At 38.1% G+C, this 24,212-nt stretch overlaps 1 protein-coding gene and 1 long non-coding RNA gene across 10 annotated transcripts in view; one reads left to right on the top strand and one right to left on the bottom strand.

Annotated features, from left to right (window-relative positions):
* The window catches only part of PDE5A (phosphodiesterase 5A), a 140,589-nt gene that overhangs the window by 9,260 nt on the left and 107,117 nt on the right, over nucleotides 1–24,212 (bottom strand). For all 5 annotated transcript variants that reach the window (XM_027063535.2, XM_015077480.3, XM_027063532.2 and 2 more), the window contains 6 exons: nucleotides 21,454–21,579; nucleotides 19,792–19,886; nucleotides 12,155–12,242; nucleotides 7,549–7,649; nucleotides 5,807–5,884; nucleotides 3,678–3,741 (listed from right to left, as the gene is read on the bottom strand). In XM_027063535.2, the coding sequence (XP_026919336.1) occupies nucleotides 3,678–3,741; nucleotides 5,807–5,884; nucleotides 7,549–7,649; nucleotides 12,155–12,242; nucleotides 19,792–19,886; nucleotides 21,454–21,579 (552 nt within the window). The remainder of the gene's footprint in view (nucleotides 1–3,677; nucleotides 3,742–5,806; nucleotides 5,885–7,548; nucleotides 7,650–12,154; nucleotides 12,243–19,791; nucleotides 19,887–21,453; nucleotides 21,580–24,212) is intronic.
* LOC113600497 (uncharacterized) overlaps nucleotides 1–24,212 on the top strand; it is a 51,879-nt gene that overhangs the window by 19,155 nt on the left and 8,512 nt on the right. For 3 of the 5 annotated variants that reach the window (XR_008296173.1, XR_003421488.2, XR_003421487.2), the window contains exons 3-4: nucleotides 1,609–1,748; nucleotides 13,457–13,553. This is a non-coding gene — a long non-coding RNA (uncharacterized LOC113600497). The remainder of the gene's footprint in view (nucleotides 1–1,608; nucleotides 1,749–13,456; nucleotides 13,554–24,212) is intronic. The other 2 variants (XR_008296172.1, XR_008296171.1) reach the window with 1 other exon arrangement.

Raw genomic sequence — 24,212 nt, 5'->3', positions numbered from 1 at the left:
ATCCACCTTAGATCTTTATCTTTCCACTCACACTGACAGTCCTCAATGATACAATTTTTTTATTTGCTTTTATCCCACATCATCTACAATTGTGATTGAATATCTATATAAAATTACCACTAATAATAACATTATTGAAAACAGTTTTAAAGGCTTTTTTAAAGGATTTATAATTCCTTTTTGTTTTTAGAGTACATCCCACTAAGAGATACATGGTCAAATTACTGTTTTAATGTCACTTGGAATGAAATAGTCTCTGTCACTATGGTTTTGCAACTGAAATCAGGTTTGTTTCATTTTATTTTTAAGGTTTAATGCTGAGAATTCAACTTTATGATTTTAAACTATTTACATGGTTCCATGGTTCTGTTCACTAAATTCTGTTCCTTCCTTCTCTTATAGGGGATCATTAACTTTTTTGTGGTTAATCCTAGGTTTTTTAAATATTAAGCAAATATGTACATATATTCATATTTTACTTTTTTTTTTAAGTTTATTTATTTTTGAGAGAGAGCACACACACATGTGAATGGGAGAGGGGCAGAGACAGATGGGGACAGAGGATCCAAAGCAGGCTCTGTGCTGACAGCACAAGGCTTGATGTGCAGCTCAAACTCACTCACTGTGAGATCATGACCTGAGCCGAAGCCAGATGCCTAACCAACTGAGCCCCCCAGGCACGCCCTTACCCTCTTCTTAGATAAATGGTAGAGTACCATATACATTTTCTCTACCTTGCTTTTTTTCCACTTAAAAATAGATCCTTGTAATCACTCCATAGTAGTATACAGATAATCCTCATTTCTTTATATAGCTGCCTAGAACTCACTGTGTAAACGTACTACAAATTATTCAATCAGTAACCTACTGATGAGTATTTGGGTTACTTCCAGTCTTTGCTATTACAAATAGCACTAAAATGAGTAGCCTTGTATAAATATCTTTTTACATTCTTTCCCGTATATCTTTGGGATAAGATTCCTAGAAGTAATGGTAAATAATGAATATGTATATTTATAAACTTCTAAAGAGTTACAGTATTTTTCATTCCTTGTTTTCCCTCAACTTCCCCAATAGAGTATATCATAAAACCTTTGGATTTTGCCAAATGAGAAATGGTATCTGTGTTTTTTTTTTAAATGAAGTAGAATTTATATACTGTGAATTGCATAGATCATGAGTTCAGTGTATTGACAAACGCATAGAACCATGTGACAAATACCCCATCCAAGATATAGAATATTTCTATTGCCCTTATGACCCTTCTCAGTCAATTCCTGCCCCTTCTTTCCTCCCTCTCCTCACAATCACTATTTTATTTCTTTCACTGTAGTGCTTTAATTTTGCCTAGTCCAGAACTTCCTATAAATGAAATCACAGGACGTAGTCTTTTGTGTGGCTTCTTTTGCTCTGTATAGTGTTTATGAGACACATCCATGTGGTTACAGGTATCAATGGTTACTTCCTTCTTATTGTTGAGCAGTGCTCCACTGAATAAGGAATGGACCACAATATGTTTAGCTGTTCTGTTGACAAGACGTTTGGGTTGTTTCTAGTTCTGACTACAGTAGTCCCCCTTTTGCAGAGTTTTGCTTTCCATGGTTTCAGTTACCTGGAGTTAACTGTGGTCCAGAAGCAGGTGATCCTCCATCTGATACATGGTCAGAAGGTCCTAACACTACATCACAACGCCTGTATCCTTCACCTCACTACCTCTCACGTTATCATCTCCCATCATCACAAGGAGGGTGAGTAAAATATAATAAGATGTTCTGAGAAAAAGACCCCACATTCACATACCTTTTATTACAGTATTGTTATAGTTGTTCTATTTTATTATTAGTTATTGTTGTTAATCTCTTACTGTGCCTAATTTATAAATTAAACTTAACCATAGTTATGCATGTAGAGGAAAAATCATAGTACATATAAGGGTTCAGTACTGTTTCTGGTTTCAGGCAACCACTGGGGGTCTTGGAATGTGTCTGCTGCAGATATTACGACTATATTAGGATTAAAGCTGTTATGAGATTCTATACAAGTTTTTTGCGTGTGTCAGTGTAGTTTTAATTTGCATTTTTTCTTATGAATGAGGTTCTGAGAACCTTTGCAAATAGCAAGAGCCATTCACATTCCATCAACTTTTTGTTCAAATTTTTGGCCCATTTTTCTGTAGGGTTGTTGCCCTTTTCCTTCTCTATTTTTTACAATTTCTTTAATATTTGGGGTATCTACCAAATATAAGTTGCAAATATCTTTACCAGTTTCTCACTGACTTTTACTTTGCTTACGGTGTCTTTTGCCATGCAAAAGTTTTATTTTTTTTTAATTTTTATGTAATCAAATTTACCAGTCTTTTCTATTGTTTCTGCATGTTGAGTAATAGGAAAGTTTTCTCACCCCTAAGTTATAGCAGAATCCACAAATGTTTTTATTTAGTACTTCTATGGTTTAATTCTCTAGACTGAACTGTATGTTCCATTTGGAATTTAAGTATGTGGAATAGATACAGTTATAGAAGATGTGAAAGTCACCCTAACATTATTCAGTAAAAAGTCTCTCTTTTCCCCCAGTTATTTGAAATGCTACCTTTATTATATATATTAAACGTTCTATGTAATTCTCAAAGTTCTATTGTGTTCCATTGGTCTGTCACCAATACCAAACTGTTTTAATTATAGAGGCTTTATAGTATTGCTTTTTATGTCTGGACTCTAACCTCATTGCTCAACCTTTTGGGGATCTGATTAAGAAGAAAGGATAAATGAAAAGACAAATTCTTCCCTCTTCCATTCCCTTCCCTATTTGGAAATGGGCGTACAGTCCCATTTATTATTACAGAGCAGCACACTCTGTAAAGACCACCTTTCCTGAGTGCTTACGGCATGTCAGCTTTGGCACATGGATAGCACACTTCTGATCTTGTTTTCTCAGCATGTATGTTTCATGAAATGAACCTGTCGTTGGGCTCCATGACTCTGCAGATCAGAGCCCTGACCAACAGCAGACTGTCATTAGTCTCAGGTAGTGCATTCAGGATTCAAAATGCAGTCTCAAAAAACAAAAGCACAATACACACATCATTGCGTGTATAGCCATCTCTTTTCTGAGCCTAGGGCCTTTACTGCCTCTGCAAAATGTTATGGCAGTTACTTATTTAGAGAGAAGGATATATTTCTAGCCTCCTAGCCACAGGTCCTGATTACATCCTTCCTGACACCTTATATCAACACTTCCTATATTTTTAAGACTTAGGAAATGTTTAAGTTCTACTCGCTAATGCCTACTTAGAGCTGAGTTATAGCATGGTAGGCTAACCATAAAGAAAAATCATAAGAAGAAAAATAATTTGCTTTTTCTGTTTTTCAAGGTTATTAAGGAAATGTGTTAAAAAGCATTCCTAAGTGAGCCAGAAGTAGTACTGGAATTAAAGACTATCAGCAGCTAGGTTTTGCTGTGTTAGTATAGATGCTGTCTTTCTTAATACGTTATAAATATTAGTAAATGCTAATGAATCTTCTAAGAAAGAAAACCTATTTATGTCCAATTCTGCTTTTAATGCTACTTAAAATTTGGATAAAAATTTCCACAAATACTTTAGAAGCTACCTTTAAGAATACAGACTTTTCTTACTTTGACTTTTTAATTACTACTTTTACTGTCAGCAAACAACATACCCGTTGTTGAATAGGCCAGGGTTTTGTAATTGCAGAGAGATCACAAGCTGTCATCAGCATCGCTCTGTTCAGGGAAAAAGAAGCCCAATACTACTGTTTACTTTTTATGTGAACATAAACTCTCAGTAAATAGTTACTGGTAAAAAAGTTAAATTAAAGCTCCCTAAACTATGAAGATGGCAGTTTATAAAGACAAAAGAAACAGAAACAACTTATATGGAAGTGTGGCTGATTCAGGGATAGCAGAATGTCACTCTTTTGGTTGCCCACTGAACTACTGGAATTTGCCCTAAAAACGCCTCATTTAGCTCCAGATTGGCACGAGAGAAATTATTAACCTCTGGGTAAAAACTTGCCTGCTGTTGCTCTTTTTTTTCACCTTGGTATTCCATTCTCAGTGGTAGTAAGATGAAAACGCATTGATTACTAATAATTAACCATTAAAGGATAACATCAGATATTCTATTGATATAAGGCCTCTAAGAGCAAGAATTAAGGTGGGTCATCCTAATGCACTCAACATGTGCGGTGACTTCTGTGTGAAAAGCTCTTACTTATACACAGTATGTGCCAGAGAAAGGGAGGGAGGGATATGAGAGGACAGAGCTCTTTAGTCTTTCTGTTGTTCAGAGAAGTAAAAACCATGCCGGACGGAATCTGGAGTCGGTGACAAGGTACTCTATAGCTCGGTACCACAACTACAGTATGAAAATAGTTCTGTATTTAGCACCGTGTTTTCCCATGTTGGATCTGGATACCTGTTTGTAATAATTTGGAGAAACAAAGTCCAGTCACGGTCATATAGAAACACTTATAGCAAAGGATGGGAACCCTCGTCCCTGCTGGGAAGCCCAACCTAAAAGCATGTTCTCCATAACTATGTAAGGCAAAAAGAAAACGGTTTCCTGCCGCTACTCTACGTCTTACACCAACTCTCTCAGAAAAAGTGAGTGCACCAGAGATATTTTTAATCAGTGTTTAAGCCCATTTTCATAAAAGATTTCGGTGCTTGCCAATATAAACTGCCTCCCCCAAAGAAGACAATGCTCCTAAATGAGCTTCATTAAAATCAGACACATGAGTTCAAGTGGCGACACTGAGCACTAGAACTATGAGTACTTCTCTGCAAGAGGTTCATGGCTTCGGATGGATGGAGCAGCGGAAACTGGTGCAGACTTGGAGCCAAGGTTGGATTTCCTTTTTGTTACGGGAAAAACTGTTCCCTAACTACAGTAGTATGTCTATTCTTTCTTTCTTCTTTCTTTCTTCTCTTTCTTTCTTTCTTTCTTTCTTTCAATATTTTTATTTTTAAGTAATCTCGACACCCAACATGGGGCTTGAACTTGAGGTCAAGAGTCGCATACTCCACCCACTGAGGCAGCCAGGTGCCCCCATCTGTCTATACATTTCTAAGGGACCATTAAGAAAAACATTTTGAGGCTATGAAATAAAGCATGATTACATAGAAAAGACAGCCACGCATTTGTGTACTGTTTTCTTATAATCTGCATCTTTGTTTGCATGCTAAGTAGTATCAATCCATTTAAAGAAATGTTGATTTCAGAAGTGTAATAGCGCTGTCCTTGGTGTTCTGTGTCATCCTTTTATTAAAATTATTGACCGCTTGTTCTTTTTTATGGATCCAGTTCTAGCCATGGTAAAGGTAGGAATAGTAACAGCAAAGAGATGGCATCTACAGCTAGAAGGGAGGGACAGGCCTACAGGTGAGGAAAAGGGAAATCTTGAGGTTCTGATGGTGTTACTCTCCCATCACTCAAGAGAAGTAAACACTTCACAACCACCTTCTTGCTCCCACAATCTTTGGGATGCTATTTTCAGCTATTCCAAAGTACTGGGAATATGAGCAGGGGGAACCCTAGAGCCTTTTATTCATATTCCACCACATTTTAAAGTTCCTTCTAAGACAAAGGAGTAATTTACTGACTTGAATTTGCAAATGCATTTCTTTTCAAATAAATATTCATATTCAGCCCTTTATACAACACTCCAGATAATTCTGACAGCCTCTAAGATCATCCCATTGTAACAAATACTTGCAATAAAATCTGATAGTTATAAAATTAACTGGAGAGCAAAACGTCGGTGTTAAGGACAGAAAACCTACTTACAAAAACAACTCTTTTTGATGAGGATCTTCCAAGTTGAATTGATTTTTTCTTATAAGTTCAAAAAATTCTCCTCGTCTCCTTGAAAGTAAAAGAAAAACATATGGTAGTTATGATGAGTCCCCAGGCTCTTATTTCTTCAGCTAACAAAGACCCATGGAGTAAATTTTGGGGGAAAAAAATCTCTAATGGTTTTTCCCATCTTAGAATCCGATATAGAAACCATCATTTAAAAAGCTAAAAATACCTCACTTTTTTCCTTTGTGCCATTTTCTTTGGGTAAAACAGTAACACCTCACCTAGTTTTTAACTACAGATCACAAATAATGGTAATTTCAATTCTTAAGCATGATTTTAAGAAAATAAAACAAATTTAAAATTTGATGCCAAGAATGACTTGAAAATTTAAGTGTATGGCATAATGAGATCTCTATGGCTTCAGTTCAATTTCATATATCTTATTCATATACATTATGGTATTAGGTAAAAAGTATGTACTATTATTCACTCAGTGCATAGTGAATGCCTCCTATGTGCCCAACACTGTTACGCATCTTGGGAAGTTATAAGACAGGAGTTCTTTTCACAATGTTTAAAATCTAGTCAGAGACACAAACTAAAGATAAGAAAAACTTATATAACGAAACTGAATGTATGTCACTTGAGTACCAAAAATGAAAAATACATTGCAAAAGGGTTCAGAGGAGAGACCCATGTGGCCTGGAAAGGCTGGGAAGTCTCTGTGGTTACAGGTATTTTTAAATTCTTGGTAATCTGATCATCTTTATTCTGTAATCATTTTGAGTTAAACTGAAGTTTGCTGTATTTTCTTTTATCCTAATTAAAGTGCTGCCAAATCCAATGGCACGACACTTTTAGACGCAGACACTTTTAGGTGCAGCTATTTTTAGATGTACAACAGTAGGTACCTGGGGTATGTGTTTTTGTATATCCGTTCTACTTGTTTTTACTTCTCATAAGAGTGGTGAAAGCCACACATATGAATCCCTGTGCAGAAGGAGAGAGGCCTGTGCTTCAGGGAAATACCACAAGTGTGACCGCCAGACTCCCCTCACTCCTACGTGTGCAGCAAAAGATCTTGGTCTGAGTGTGGGAAACTAATGCCTGCCCAAATGCAGCAAGGTCTTTTCTCGCTTTTAGAAAGGTAGTTTAATTACAGGGAAATGCATACATGCATGACAAACACTACTCTAATGCACACTCTAATTTCTGAGTCAGTGACTTCACTAATTAAAGTTCTGTATTAATACCCTTCTGCCAAAATCAAATAAAAAGAAACAAGACTTATGTGTCTGGCACTTAGCTCTTTTTCCTGCCCACTTAGGCTTAGATGACAGTATAAAGGCACTGTAATATGGTCAGAAGCTGGGGAGGGGGGTGAAGGAAAAGCAGATGGGCTCTATAACCTTCGGGCTGGACAACGCAGCCTTGGAATGACCTTGGCATGGTTATTTACCTTGTACACAACTTCAGAGGCACAGGAGTAGTCACACGTCAGAAATGACTCTGTATTCTGTAATTTCTAGCACTAAGTCATATGCCAAAGAAGTAGACTTTTCTGCCTTCCTTTAAGAAACTGCCCCATAGTTTGAAAAACAAGACATTTGATTTGCCAGGACATTTGTCTTTATAATCTTAAAACCTCCCAAAGTGCATTTGAAAAGTTTGAAACAATGCAAACATTTCCAAGACCTATTGATCTCAGAATATTTCTTAAAACTTACTTAATATACAGCGCTAGGTCTGTAGCTAAAATAGCTTGCTTGATTATTTTCAGCGTGGTCTTATATTCTTCGATGGAGAGGCCACTGAGAATCTGATTGCCCTTTATAAAAAAGAAAACCATCATTAGCACTCTGCCTGGAGAGGCTGCTGACAAGAGCAAAATCTGAAGGTAGAGTGACATATCTTAAACACATGCCTAGTATTCTAAACTCGTGAATACAGAGGACAGCTGCTTACTTTAATGCCATGAAATGATATTTCCCCTCTATGTTCCACTTCCCACCACCCTGTCCTATAAGAAAATACAGCTTCATAATGGTGCACCTACCTACACATGCATGTTTTTCCACATCTTATACTCCCTAGGCCTTAGTCCAGGCCTAAAATCTAATAACTATATATATATATATATATATATATATATATATTTGGACTAAGAGAGAGGATCCAAGCAGGCTCTGCACTGTCAGTGCAGAGCCTGATGTGGGGCTTGAACCCACGACCATGAGATCATGACCTAAACTGATATCAGGAGTCGGACGCTTAACTGACTGAGCCACCCAGGTGCTCCCAAATCAAAGCCATATTAATGGAAATCTAGAATGGAGTAGCAAAACTTTTAAACATTGATTATTTAAAGAATCATTTCTCTATGGATTCTGTCATAAATCTAATAACATTTTTTGGGTGCAAATTTCTATAATTTAACTTAATCAATATGGCAGACAGTGTGTGTTCTTTAGGAACATGTGAATGTAGATGGTGGCCCCGTAGGGCATGAGCCAAAGGTGTACTTACTGGTCACAAAAAAGCAAGTATAGTTGAAACATCTATAAGGAATATTGAAAGGCGCCTGGGTGGCTCAGTCGGTTAAGCCTCCCCTCTTGATCTCAGCTCAGGTCATGATCTAATGGTTCATGCTCTCTGCTGTCAGCACAGAGCCTGCTTCAGATCCTCTGTCCCCATCTCTTTCTGTACCTCCCCTGCTTGTGCTCTCTCTCTTTCTCAAAAATAAAAAATAAACATTAAAAAAAAGAATTATTGAAAAGGTGCTATGTAACCGTTTTTTATTTCTTGTCTGTAATTTAAGGCATAGTGGCTCTCTGATGTTGAGTTACATAAAACATTCCTTGGGTATTCAGCATACACTCAGGACAACATCTATAAGTTGAATCAGATGTGCTTCCTAAATCTCAGGGCCAAGAAGAACCTAGAGGAGTGGGAATGAGATCTGGAGGCAGAGGATTTGTTCTGAACAAAGAGAAACTGCCGAGTGTGGTAGGCCAGTGCCAAAACACCGGTTAGAGAATAACTAGACGCCAAAATTGTGGCATGTATCTAATTAATGAATCTGTGATTACAACCATAAACATTGTTTTAAAATATGTAATCACTTTAGATTCTGGGCCAGAAAGGAAACTATTTAGAAAATAACTGATACTTCTATGTGTTTTAAGATAAAACAATTTCAAATGGAAAAGAAATATCTTGGGGCGCCTGGGTGGCTCAGTCGGTTGAACATCTGACTTTGGCTCAGGTCATGATCTCACAGCTCGTGAGTTCGAGCCCTGTGTCGGGCTCTGTACTGACAGCTTGGAGCCTGGAGCCTGCTTCAGATTCTGTGTCTCCCTCTCTCTCTGCCCCTCCCCCACTCATGCTCTGTCTCTCTCTCTCTCAAAAATAAATAAACATTCAAAAAAAAATTAAAAAAAAAGGAAATATCTTTTGGTGTTATATTTTTATTTTTGCTTTCAAAAACAGAGACTGTAAATTCTCTGTAAATGTTTTGGTGCTAATACTAAGTAATATTTTGGTGGTTACAAAGACAGAATATTTATATGGTCTTATAATTTGAGACCAACCATCTATATGACCAAATTTCTTATAAGTAATAACATATTACTTAGTAAGTTATGTTATTTAATAACATAGATAGCTATGATAGGGATACTGTTAAATATGGGGTTCAGAAAAAGCTTAGCATATTTTCTTTCCTTAAAACTAAACAAGATATTAAAATGAAGGTTTTATAGTTTTAAATGAGGCATATAGATAGCAAATCCCAAGGAAAGTACAGATTTCTCTACTATAAAACAGCATATAATTCCTGAGAAATCTCAGTTCTGAAAAACTACACACTAAAAATGACATGGTTTATGGGAAAAATTAGTGCTGGGACAGATTGCACAAAGCCCATGAAACTTTATAACCAGAGTATAAACCAAACTGAAAATTGGTGCATCTGCCGGTAACCCAGTCAGCTCAGGCTAGCCAGTCTGGAGGTCCTTTGAGAACAATCAACACACAAAACGATGGCATGGAAGCAATGGTTTGTGGGTCCCACAGACAACGTGGATGGGACTGGATCACTGAGACACTGGGGCTGCTATTAAGGTGGGCACCGAAGGAGGAGCAACCTCCTAGGAGCCTAAAGCAAGCAGTCCAAAGCAAGGGAGCAAATGCCCATTTTCAATATTCTTGAAATAGGGCAGAAGGGGTGCCTGAGCAAAGCCAAGTAGAGGGATTTTTTTCTTTCTTGTATAAGGTCAAAAATTCAACTCTCATAATTCTTGTACCTTACCCAAGAGAACTTGCAGATGAAAGAATACAACTTGTACACTTACACTAACGTCATTCAATTACCAGTCACACATGAACTAATTCATACTAATCAATACTTTATCAATCTAAAGTCAATTTAAGTATGCAGAACTTAAATTTTTTTAATGTTTATTATATATATATATATATATATATATGAGCAGGGGAAGGGCAGAGAGAGAGGGGACACAGAATCCGAAGCAGGCTCCAGGCTCTGGACTGTCAGCACAGAGCCCGACATGGGGTCCAAACCCATGAACCACGAGATCATTACCTGAGCTGAAGTCATACACTTAACCAACTAAGCTACCCAGGCACCCACTGTGTGCAGAATTTATAATGAGGTTACCAAATTGGCTGTATAACTCAACCCTTCATCCACACTGAGATGTTTAGGGAGAGGTGAGATTGTGTTCCCCTCCATCTCAAATAAGAGAGTGGGGCATGAAGTCCCTACATATGTCTCTTGTAGTGTAGTGAGAGTGGGAAGGGCCACAGTGGTCTCATGTCTAATTCCTGTCTGGAAAATCTAAAAGGCAAGACACAGGCTGACTAGCCACTCTGACTTTGGCAGCAATGGGGAGGTTCCTACTATATGGGATGGCTTGCCCTCTGCAAGTTTTGGAGGCATGGGATTGATTTCAGTCCTGTCCTTTTCAAAGGGGATGACAAAGAAGGCCAGAGAACCTTAGCAGAAAGGAGCTGAAAGTGAACGATCAGATTTTCCTGAGCAGAGGAAAGAGCCATAAGTAAGGCAGGCAGAGATGATCATTAAAGGAACATCTGGTAGAAAAGCCCCACAATGAGGGCACTTGGCAGGCATCATGAACTTACCCACAAGAAAAGAACTTGGTTTAAACACCTGCCAGGCACAAAGAGTGAGACACTCTTAACAGTACCAGTGTGTTGAGAAATTTCTTGCCCCTCTTCTTAGCTATTCTCTCTTCCTACTCTCCAAGTCTGGAGGGGAAGGAAACTACATGGGGGATTAGGGATGAGAAGGAGTTAGAAGAAGCACAAGACAGGGTTGAGAGAAGCCAACCAGGCAGTAGGGGGAGAACCTGAAACTTTAAACCAAATCCAAAATCCAGAGTATTACACAGAACTGGACATTTTGGTTTCTAAATTGAGAATTGCATAGTCTATTTTGGGACTTGACGTAATTAGTACTTGACGTAATTTTTACTTATAAAAGAATAACCAGAAAAGTCATGGGCCTCTCAAGTTTTCTTCTAGGGCTCAGAGAAGACTAGCCACACGGGGCAAACATAAAAAGATGGGGGTAAAATTGCTTTAAGATTATAGACCACGCATTGTGCTTGTTCCACATAGTAGTTACAACTTTGACTTTTTTCTTACTATAAAGGTAATACATGCATATAGCAGATACTGTGAATAATGAACGAATCAAAATGAGAATGTAAAAGTATTCATAACTGGACAAAGAAAACTTTTGTTAATCTTTTGGCATACATTATTTTAATTTTATTTTCCTTAGCGTTTATTTGTCTAGCATAGCATATCGTATGTTTTCTTACACTGATGAATATTCATTTAACCAAACTATTGAATAGCTTTATTTCTTAACATAGCAGTTTGTTAATGGTCAGAAGTTTCCATAAAAAGAGGAACAGACATGGTCTTGTGAAAGCAAACCTTTGAGCGCTGTATAAACCATTTCATTTGAGCAAAAGCAAAAAAAAGGGGGGGGGGAGAATTAACTGAGAGCCAAAAAATACTAGTTTTGTTTGTTTCCAGTTTGCCATAACCAAATAGAGGTGTGTAACCAGATATCCTTTATCAGGCAACATTTAGACAGTTTGGGCTGTCCAGAGAAGTGAGGCTGGGAAGATCCCAAATGTTTTGGCTTTGCCTTCCTTACCCAAAAAGGAATAAAGCATGCTCAAGAATTTATGATGCTGGGAAGAAGTCCAAAACTTAAAAATAAAATTGAATTTATAAAGCTCTCTTTTAAAATTCCACAACCATAAAGTAGGTACTTACTGGACTATTAAGAATCATCAGGCACTGGTCAAAATGATGATGCTCCATGATCGAATGGCAGTAGAGCTGAGCAAGTGGGTGTTCACTTCTGAAAAATATTTTGTGGAAGAGAGAAAAAAGGCTTAAAAATTACTAGTTTCCCCAATACATTAATTTGTTCTTCATATTAGTCAATGAAAAAAGAGGCTACTTCACAAAATTAATCAGACTTAACAATTTTCTCTCCTTTTGCTGAGGAAGAGTGAGATGATCTCTGGGAAAAAAACAGTCAAATTATTTTCAAATACCAGGGTAACCACTGCCTGTTCAAAATATGAGCAATTTCATTGGTTTTAATATTGATTAAATAGTAGGAGTAAGCACAAAGGACTAATTTCTCTAACCATGAGAAAAAAATTCTCTGAAATACTTGTACCAATGGTATTTTTCAATTTCAAAACTGCAATTAGTTTAAAATCTGACGGGGTGCCTGGGTGGCGCAGTCGGTTAAGCGTCCGACTTCACCCAGGTCACGATCTCGCGGTCCGTGAGTTCGAGCCCCGTGTCGGGGATGGCTCGGAGCCTGGAGCCTGTTTCCGATTCTGTGTCTCCCTCTCTCTCTCTGCCCCTCCCCCGTTCATGCTCTGTCTCTCTCTGTCCCAAAAATAAATAAACGTTGAAAAAAAAATTAAAAAAAAAATAAATAAAATCTGAAACAAATTGCAATGCTAGTCTATTCCTCTGCAATAAGGCTGAGGGCCAGCATATTCGCATGTGCCTGTATATCCAAGGAGAATGGACTGCGATGGAACGAATGGGTAGGAGGGACAAAAGGCAAAGAAAAGGGGCAGAGTTGGTGCCCACCCTCCTTTGAAGGGAAGAAGGAGACAGCTGGGTCAGAAAAAGTTCCCCATGCATGTGGGATCCAGAGTATTTCAGCATAGGATGTCCTGGTAGCTCTTTTAACTTGAACTTGGGGACAAACAGAGGAGACTGTCTGGCTGAGTAAAGGGAATGGAAGGGGTGTTATACTCAGTTCACTGTATGTAACAGGCAGTCACAGATCAAGGTCCAAAGCATGTCAAGTACAGTCCTCCACCTCTTATTTCTCACGACCCTTCGCATGTGAATATAAAGCACAATTTTCACCAGTTTTTCTTTAAAAGAAAAAGAAAACGTGAGAGTTCCTGAAAGTCTCTGTTCCTAAAATTTGTAGGACGGGGATTTATGAATTGTAAAGCACAATACAAGTGTGGATAACACAGCTGACTTATTTCTTTGTATTACTATATGAGTCATTAATTGAGTTTTCATTTAATTTAGAGAAGCTGCCCAAGACTGGAGGAACATAACATGGGAAGAAAATGAGTGCAGTAAGAGAAACTTAAGGGAAAACAAAAATAAAACAAGGGAAATAAAGGTAAGAGAATGGGCAATCTCATCTATTCCAGTTGTCTAATCTTCCACTGATAACTGCTGACCCCCAAACGGCCATTCTTTGTGTTGTAAACTTTCTCAAGTTAACTCCTGCCTGTCTTCTTTGCTCCTCCATGTTTAGTGAGTTGTACAATGGACCAGATACTGTCCTTCTCATTGGACAATGGGAAAACGATGGAGTAAAATGAGCAGATTTACAAAAAAAAAAAAAAAAAAAAAAAAAAAGGTAAATTAAATTTGCTGGAATCAAAACTGGAGATGCATGGAGAATACTGGAAAGTAGTTAGGAGACTACTGGGAAGCTCATAGTCCTAGTTCTAGTAATGTAAGTACGAGACAGCCTGGACCAGGGTGACAGAATCCCACATAAAGACAAGTAGAGTTGCCTCATAGCTGTTTAGGAGGTAAGAGTTGGCAAAGAATCTTGATGTTGGGACCTAGTGGGGATTTTCCTAGGGGAAAAGTATGAATGCCACATTTCTGCCTTGTCATTTACTGACATAGGAGAAAGGGAGAGGATTAAGGATGGGAGATAAAGGAGGCGAAGTTGTGTAATTCAGTGTTGGATCTGTCGATTTTAAAGTGACTGAGGTCCACCAAGTGGATATAAAAGTTTGTATCAGGTCTGGGCTGGAGATGTAGACTTAGAACACAATAACCTGCAGATATCTGGTTATCTCCAAGCCACAGGAGCAGATGAGACGATGCAGGATAATGGAGGGCCCAGGGAAACAGAATGATGGCCTCCCTTCTGAATTCTGGCTTGCATTCTCTATTCTCTATTCTCTATTCTCTCTATACTTTGCACACAGCATCCACTTATTGACCTAGTTAGAGGCTGGACCGAGATGCAATTAGGTGCATACAACACAAACATGTTTAAAATTTCAGGCGCACATTACATTTTTAGACAATGCAGACAGGACTGCTTCCCATTAGAAAAACTTCTTGGCTTATGAGAGAGATGAATGCAAATTATGTGTGTTTGCCTTTACTTACATTCTAAAAATATGAATTTATGAATCCATAAAAGGGCATACATACCCCAAGTTTCCTGTTTACAGAAATATTAGTGGACACCAATGTGTTCTCCATTCTACTGCTTTTTACTGTTTCAAACACAAGGCTATTTCTTGCTTCTTTATATGAGAGCCTGTCAGAAGGGCCCACTTAAACCACCGCTTCCACTGAATCTTATTCCCACAATGATGTCTATTCGTATGGACCTTACACCCTCCCTACATTTTCCTATCGTCCTGCAGTAGTCTGTCCATCTCTTAGAGTGGTGTTAGGAGTCAGTGCCAAGGTCAGAACAACATTCTAGGAACAAGAAGCCTTAGAAATCAATAGAAAATGTAAGTTCTCTGAGGAAAACAATTCTTGCCACCCCAGGAATCCTTTTACAGACTCTTGACAACCATCCTTGATTTTGCTTCTCATACATGTATATTGCTCTGGATTCACATCTCTTAACTACTCTTTGTAAGCATGTAAACCCCATTTGATTCTTCACTTGACCACTTCTCTCCAAATCATCACTGTTGTATTCTATCAGTCAGGGGTTATTTTACCCTGCATTCTCTGTAATCACATTAGATGCCACAGGTATTCAAGGTGATGATTCATTTGGCCTTTTGACCCTACTTCCTTAACCTCCTTGACTCTACGGATAGTCTCTTTTCATGTCAACAATGGATATTCCCTTCTTTGTTCCACAGCTTCTAGGTGCTACCAGGCACAGCATTTTTGCTACTCCCTGATCCATATCTCACCTTGGGACAAAGCAAGATCTTGAGTCCTTAATAGGATGTCCTAAATATGTCCTTAATAGGATCCCCTTTGAAAAAGCTAAAACCTGGAGAGCATTTAATATATCTTGGGTATTGTTCCAAGTACTTCACATTTATTTATACTTTTTAATCCTTGTTAAAAAAAAAAACAAAACAAAGAAACAAACTACAAGATAGATAACTGTCATTATTCCATTACACAGAGAAGAAAATAGAAAGAGGGGCGTTAAATGACTCATTCAAGGTCAGATGGTAAGAGGAGAAGCCAGTATTTGCTTTTGTACCCAGGCATCTGACTCAAGTTGGCCCTTAACCACCATAACTATCATAGCCACTGTGGCATGGTCAAAGGACTAGTTGAACTCATGTATATGAAGTACTAAAAAGAGTTCGCAATGCCACATGGTAACGGCTATATAAAGTGTTAACTTCTATTATTATTATTACTAGCTAGTGACTTTAGGACTCCTCGAACTTGTACTTTTTTCATATTTGGATCTCCAGTCTCTCAAGCCCTCCAAACTTATCAGGGATGATGTCATTCTTGGCTAATACAGACTCTACTCAGTTGAACTTCACAAATTGTGATTCCTGTGGTGTCTTTACTGCCCTGTTTGGTTCCTCAGTGCCTGCTGACATTCTGTTGCCACCACGCCAGCCCATGACTATAGCTGTTCCTCTAAGAGAGCAGAGAAGACCAAGGTACAGAATGAGTTTTTCCAGGACAAAGACACATGGTCTGAGTGTGATTACCAGGAAATTTCTTTTATTCTGATTTTATGGAAACTTAATCTTGAAAAAAAAACATTCCTTTGATCATTTTACCTTTTCTAACTACCATCCTATTTATTATTTTCTCTTCTACCTCCTGTCCTTTTTGTCCCTCCTTCCCTAAGTACACACACAAGTGTATACACACTTCCCAGTTCTACTGTCATCAATGGCTCCATCAGTTTCCAGTTTCTTGGACCAGGAGTCAGGATTTCCCCCTTCCTTCATGTTCAATATTAACAATATTGAACAATATTGAACAATATCCCTTCCCCCTGTTCAATATTAAATTGAAAAACATTTCTCCTTCCATCTCTTCCTCTCTGTAGTCAGTATGTGTTTTTCACCAAAACTCAGCTTGCTGTAACAGCTTCCTAGCTGAACTCTGGGGTCCTATTTATTACCCATTATACCTTGTATCTTCCTTTTGGTCTTTCCTTCCTACACAATGTCTTTATTACTCACTGTAATGGCTCCTTGTTTCTTCACTACACCAAATACGCTTAGTTTTATAGCTGTCTCTAAAGAGTCCTACAACTACTTGTTCACTCTCTTACTTTTCATCCCTGGTCAGTGAGCCTTCTGACTCTGCACAGGCCAGCCATCAGCACTGTTCCATGAGAATGCCCGCCTACCTCATCTTGTTTCTGGTATATCTTCATCCTCTCTCCTCTCCAAATCCTACCACTCTTTGGGATCCGCTTTGTCTCAGTTCTTCCATTAACAGTGCAGATGGGATTGCATTGGTCTTAACCAATCTCCTTCTCTGCTGAACATTTACAGTCCACATTACTAAACAATTCAGGACGTACTAAGTACCTTGTTGTATTGATCACCACTGTTTCATGAGGCTATGAAAATTCCTTAATAGCAGGGACCACATTTTATACTTTATAGCTCTCTTTCTGCCTAGCAAAATGCCAGGCCCTAGTAATTGCCCATTAGCCAGCTGTCCAAAATGTAGGACACTTTCACTCTATTTTATAAAACACCAAACTTGAATGAATCTAACCAAATAAATGCACTCATACAGTCTTCTTATACTGACTGCAGGCTGAATTGCAAGAGGTTTCTCTACTTAAGCCGAGTGCCACATTGTGCTTTCTTTAGTAGATGTCTGTCCTTCAGTCATTTTGTCCTATTCTTGCCTGTTTTTAAAGTAATCATCTAAAATCTATCTGAAACCACTCCCTCTTTTACCCACCCACATGGGAGAAGAAAGCACAGCAGTGAACTCTTTCCCCAAATATTTCACTGGCATAGTAGCCGTACTCCTCATCATGGCAGTCTTCCTAATCAAGGAAGGAATCAAAAAATAACCAATAATGAATCAAAACATAGTCTGCTTTACATCTTACTCTAAATTAATTTTCTGAAAAGACATTCAAGAAGAATGAATGACAGGAGAAGTTTAGCATCTAACTTTGCTACCACATGAGGGCTTTTTTTCTCTTTTTGATGTATTAGTTTTGTTTCTGTGCCTTCTTTTATTGTGGTGGTTTTCTTTATGTAGTGTTTGAATACTGATGAAATTGGACGCTGTACACCTTTTTGCAAGTTAGTTCTCTATACGGGAATGTTTATGGCACTCTGAATCTCCCGAGTCCCCTGGTGAAGAAATTCTTCCTTGAGATATAACTCATTTACCACTAAGGAAAGAAAAAAAAAGAAACATCCCTGGAAAATTCTTGGTTTCGTCTACTCAAACCACAGAGATGTAGGAAGAAATAAAAATCTCTGAAACTCCTTTAACTTTTTTTCTTAAAGTTATTATTACTTGGTGGAAGTCTGCTTTGTGGTGTGTGTAAAGGCAAGATTCTGCAGTCTATGAATTTTTCCCAGGACTTTTTTTTTTTTTGAAGAGAAGATGACGTTTCTCCAGATGTTTTTCCGGGTAATTGTTTTTAAATAAACAAAGTAAAATATAGCTGAGTGTTTTTTTCACTCTAAAGCAATGCAACATAGCATCTTAGAGCGACCATAATAATATGTTCAGCTTTGAGGTATGGAGGGAACATAGCACTGCTGGCTTGGATCTTTAGGCTGCTACGTCTGTGTTTATACACCTTTTCATGTCATTGTTCCCTTTCATAATTACTCCCATGTCAACGTCAGGCTCAGGAACACAATCATATGACAAAGCACAGAGGACAAAGGACATGTCATCCAATCTGTTCTCCAAAACGTTAGATCTTAAGAGAGGAAAGAGCCAGTCTCTGACACTCAGGCAAGAGCTTGATATCTTTTCCCATCAAAGGTCAGCAGAGGACAGAGTTGCTGCATCACTACAATTCTTTCTACATGAAGTTTTCCATTTATTTAGATAAAGGGAATGTGATTAGAGAGCTCTCTGAAATTCCCTCAAGATATCAGACATCTGGAATTTCCTTAAGAGATCTATCCATTAGTTGAATCACTTGCATACTTAGAAAAATGCTAAGTAGTAAGAGATCCTGCCATTAAGATGTAGGCTTTTCAACTAAGTTGCTACAAGAAAATAAACATGTCACAGGGGCTCAAAACTCTGGTGAAAAGTGATGTCACCTTTATCATCTCATTTGTCATTGCAAATGTCACTTTAAGCATGGCCCATAAGGGAGCCTGAAACACTTGTGTCAAGGGTTAGTATCTACTTTCAAAACCAGCCAGAAAGCAGGCTTCTGATGGTGATAGGACTATCACTAGCATCTGCTGCTAAGACTTAACACTTAAATATACACCATACAGGGGCCTCTGGGTGGCTCAGTCGCTTAAGCATCTGACTTCGGCTCAGGTCATGATCTTGTGGTTCGTGAGTTCGAGCCTCGCATCGGGCTCTGTGCTGACAGCTCAGAGCTTGCAGCCTGCTTTGGATTCTGTGTCTCCCTCTCTCTCTGCCCTCCCTTGCTCGCACTCTGTCTCTCTCTCTCTCTCTCTCTCTCTCTCTCAAAAATACATAAACATTAAAAGAAATAAAAAAAATGCACTGCACATTCCGCCTCATATTGATATGTGTTATCTCTTAAAACTTACATCAACCCTACGAGGTAGGTTCGCTATCATCTCCACTTTACAAATCAGGAAATCAAAGAGAGAAATAAAAGAGAATAGAGAATAATAGAGAAAACAAGAGAAAAGTAGAGAAATAAGTTCCCTTGCCCAAGGTCACACGGGAACTGCATGGCAAAGGCAGGACTCGAATCCAGCCTGAATGCAGAGCCCCAAATTGCCAACATTGTGCTGCACTGTCTCCACTAACACCAAAATCCTCCTTCTACTGAGTGCTTACTAAGTACTTAGGACTGAGCTAAGCACTTTTCAGATATTATCTTTTCTAGTCCAGGATAAAATTCCACCTCTTTTGAACCAGACTTAGTTTTCTAATGAAGCTCCTAAGCTGGGTATGCATACACTAAAGCAAAACTCTTGATAATTATCTAATGAAATAAGATTCTCAACAAACATACTTTCTGAGCTTTAGGCCAGAAATGTTACCAACACAACATTGGATTCACACTATTTTTTTTCCATTTCACTCGAATACAACCAGAGTATGTTGTAGGACCCCGATCAATTGAAATGTGGTACCATCAAATTTTGCTGTTGCTCTTACTTTAAAAAAGACATCCCTACAATTTAAAAGAAACATTTTCTTCTTTTACTGGGGAAGACGCGCCTTACCGCTGTATGTAAGAGTTATTCACACCACGGTGGTCCAAGTCGTGGCTGAGAGCAGCAATCAGCAGGGCGAGTGTCTCTAGGTCGGTCAGCTTGTTCTACATGACCAAAGACGTCAGAGGAAAGAAAGAGAAAGGCAATTTGGTGAAGTTCATTAGAATACCTCTTCTCACCAATCATGTATTTGTGTTTCCGACTAGCTTTTCATATATGCTTATTTATGGTTGCAAAGGACTCATGCTGGAATCCTAGTCTGCAGGCAGCAAGTGGTACTTTGTCTTTCGAATGGGATTATTACAAATGTCATTCTCACCAGAAGGAGCTGAAATGCCTCCAACAATCAATAATCTGTCCACCTCTAGTAAATACTATTAACTCTTAATTATCTACATGTATGTGGAATAATCAAAATAAACTTTAAATAATTGTTGTCTCTCTGCCTTCTGGTTCCCTGAAGATTCTGCTGCTCTCACTCTCTGCCAGCAGGTGTCGTATCCCTAAGGAACACAGACAATGTGAACAGTAAGCAAAACAATAGAAAGTAAGAGGATTGGGAATGAAAATCTGGCTTTAAAAAGTTGCACAATATATTCTAAAGCCAAACATAGGTTATTTTTGTAATATCTGCCATTTGTATTATTTACACTACTGTTCTCCTTCATCAGTAAGAAAATAAGTTGAAATTATCAGCTCCACTCTGCTGGAAACTCTCAACTCGCCATGTTATATGTTGATGACAGAGAAAAAGATCCTGATTTTGTTATTCTTCATAAAAAGCAAGGATAGTTTTCAGTGGTATAATCCTGATGACCTTTCCATAGCTCAAAAGAAGTTTACCCTATTTCTTACAAACGTTGCTATGGTAGGAAAATACTACTATGGTATTGCATATGGCTTCTTGGACAACAATTCCTTCTCTTAGCTCTAGCCAGTGTGCACCCTAGGGAAGTAGAGACAGAGGATACCATTTTTAGAATTTACTTTAAAAAAAAAAGAGCATGGAAGCTCTGAATTAAAAGCAGTGATATGATGGATGCCTGGAATCACTTACCTAGAATAACTAGTCAATTCCCACTGAAGTTAGAATCTAAGGACAGAGATATGGATAAAATTTGGCCTGGAAAGCAATGAATTACTTGAATGTTCCCTGCATTGATCTTCCTTGTAACATCCTATGGTCAATGTATATAATATGAAAACGCTTTCCATGACATAGTACTTAGAAGATTTAACTGAGGGCTCCAGAGAAAATGCGATAGAGAACCCTGGACCTATCTATGAAGTCACGTGGGTGGATTTTGAGGAATTCTACTATGGAACAGGTTGAATGTGGACACGAGAAATCTGATTATTTTTCTTATACGGTAGAAATTTCCTCTGGAGAATGTATTTCTTTGCCCAAAGACTATTAAATTTAACGTGAAGTAATTTTAAAGATTTAAAAAAATATGCCATGTAGGTTACATATGAAAGAAAATTAATAACTAAGTATTTTGCCATGCTAGTCTTCTTCAATTAATAAGATGTAATTTATTTTGTATCTGGCAATAAATATTCCAATCATCATTAGTGCACATTAAAAAAAAAAACTTGAAAGAATATGTTGTAAACTTTACCACTAAAGCAAGAAAAGGTCTTAAATATAAAAATGGCTCTCAAAAGTACCTGAATCTTGCCTGCTTTTAGAGCAGCAAACATGCACTGAGCTGTATTAAAGGCGTGTCTCCAATTATGATAGGCAACATTCTTCCGGTAATTCTTCTTAACACTTAAAATCCACCTGCAAAGAACCTTTAGGGAATAAAGCATAAGCAGTAACAATACTTGTTAACATCTATCACACATTTACTATGTTCCAAAGCATTTACATCTAACCCTCATAACTCCGAGGGAGGCACTACTACTTTGATCATTTTACAGGTGAGGAATCCGACTTTCAGAAAGGTAACTTGCCCAAGGTCACATTGCTCGCAAAGGGTGGGGCTAAAATTCAATTTTGAGCAATCTGACTTCAGAGCCCACCATGTTAACCACCATGCTAACTAAATGAGATGTAAAATGCAAGACAACTCTAAGGTATTTTTGGCATGGGTAGGGAGGGCACTGACTAGCTTTTTAAAAGATATTGTGTTCAGGTGCCATCAATTAGGAGAGTCCAAATGGTCCATTATGTATGAATTCACTTCTAGAGAGCCATGGAAACAGCTACTCTCAAGTTCTTTTCATGCTCCCAGTTTTTATTTCTGCAACAATTTTTAATTCTGCTCTGCAATTTCAATTCAGAACAAGGCTGTCAGGGGTGGATTGGGGGCTAACATATACAGCACACGTCCAAGGACAAAATGGAGCTCCAAGTCCTGATGCAATCAGCAAGTCTTTTGTTCCTTTTAAACTATGCTTAAATATTCAGGCAGAGTTACTGCTTGGTTACCAAGAAGTAATGTTTAAATATATACGTAAAATAAAGCCCTGGGGTCCACATGAAAAAGACATATTTTAAAAGATGGAAAAAAAGGGACAGACCTTGGAAATCTCAAAAGCTGGGTTTAATTCAACTTCTAAGTAGTGTATTCAGTAAATCCCCAGGGACTCACGGGCCCTGAGCATGGTTATTTTTTGTTTGTGTTAGCATCAGAGTCTGCCTCTCTTCCATTCTGAATGATTTACTATACTTTGGGGGATCCATAAAAATAAATATGTACTTCTTCCTACATATATCCCTGGAGATACTTCAAACACAAAAAGCATTGCCCTGGGATATGGAAAAAGTACCAGGGAAAAGAATGTTGCTTTAACAATATTCAACACAGAATGACTGGCTGCAGAAGCAGGCCAAAAACAAGGTTTCTTCATTGTTGGTAGAAATTGCTTACATGGGATTTGGTAGAAAATCTGTGCTCTCATAACCTTCCTTTTCTTTTTTGGTCTTTTTGTTCCTGTTCTATAACACAGTTCACAGGGAATTCTGATAACAAGCAACCCTAATGTCCCATAGCTCTTGAACCTCCAAGTCACCATACTTAGCAGAGGATTTCTGTGTGACTACGACTGACATGTGTTAATACCAAGTATATTGCAGTTTCTTTCATCGTGACCATTTCTGAACAAAATCAGCTAGAAAGATGATAGCTTCATCTTATTAGCAGAACTTTAAGTAAGAGCTCTAAACTTTTTTTCATATGCTTAGAAACTGTAAAGTGTTACAGAAAATTACTGGTGATTAATTAAATACTCAAGGAAAATATGCAGGAAAACACAGAAATTTAACCTATGAACATATCTCTTTACTAATCATACATCTGTAGATGCAACTAAATATGCACACATATCATATAATGTTAAATAATGACCAAAATGACTTTATGAAATACAATTCCTGATGGACTATTCACTTATGCTTCTAACAAGAGGGGCCTAAGAGAACTGGGTCATCCAATGGATGTAATAGTTAGAAACTAGATTTAAATACAGTTTTAGATTCTGTTATCAGGAGATCTTTTAAAAATATTTTTTTATTTGAGTATAGTTAACATAGAATGTTACATTAGTTTCAGGTACACAACATAGTACTTCTCTATATGTCATGCTGTATTCACCACAAGTGTAGCGACCATCTGTCACCATACAATGCTATTACAACATTACTGACTGTATTCCCTATGATTTGCCATTCATTCCTGTGACTTATTCATTCCACACATAAGTGGAGGCCTGTAGCTCCTACTCTTCCTCACCCATTTTGCCCATCCCCCCAACCCCTTTCCCTTTGGCAACCAGCAGTTTGCTCTCTATATTTATAGGCCTATCAGGATGTTCTTAACAGCATTTAGGAAAATTATGGTCAGATCGGCTTAGTGCTTGATGGACATGCTTGGCATGTTCAAATCTGAAATACAGTCTTTTGTACAGGACTACTGAATAATTATGTGCAATTTGGATGACTCCAGGGAGCATGCTCAATACCCTGAATCAGTCTCCAACAATTACAGAGGCTTCCTAAGTCCTGGGTGGCAGACTCAAAATGCTCTGGGAGAAAGAGAAGAAACAGAAAATAGCTCAGTTCCTGCCTTCAAGAAGCTCAATCAGCAGTGAAAATAATAAAAGTGCACATATAAAGGAAATAAATCCAATCGAGAAAACAAATTTTCAACAGTACTCCAAGTGGAGTGAAGTTAAACCTAAGGTTGAGTCAGGCTCTGAGGAAGAGAAAAGCATGTTGTGGCAGGAAGTGGGGCAGACTTTCAAGTGGGACAGTCCATTCAGGAGGAATGACATGTAACAGACAGAATGTGAAAATAAGCACAGCACATGCAGATTTGTTCAAGTTGAGTCAAGAGTCCACTTCATAGATGAGCAAGAGCAATGGTTGTGATGTTAATAGGAGAGTGACTGAAGATCTGGAAGCCAAGAAGAGACATGAAGAC

The sequence above is a fragment of the Acinonyx jubatus genome, chromosome B1 (assembly GCF_027475565.1).
Source record: "Acinonyx jubatus isolate Ajub_Pintada_27869175 chromosome B1, VMU_Ajub_asm_v1.0, whole genome shotgun sequence".
NCBI classification, from domain to species: Eukaryota; Metazoa; Chordata; class Mammalia; order Carnivora; family Felidae; genus Acinonyx; species Acinonyx jubatus.
Note: the sequence above shows the minus strand (reverse complement) of the source record. Positions and strands in the feature narration are given on the sequence as shown.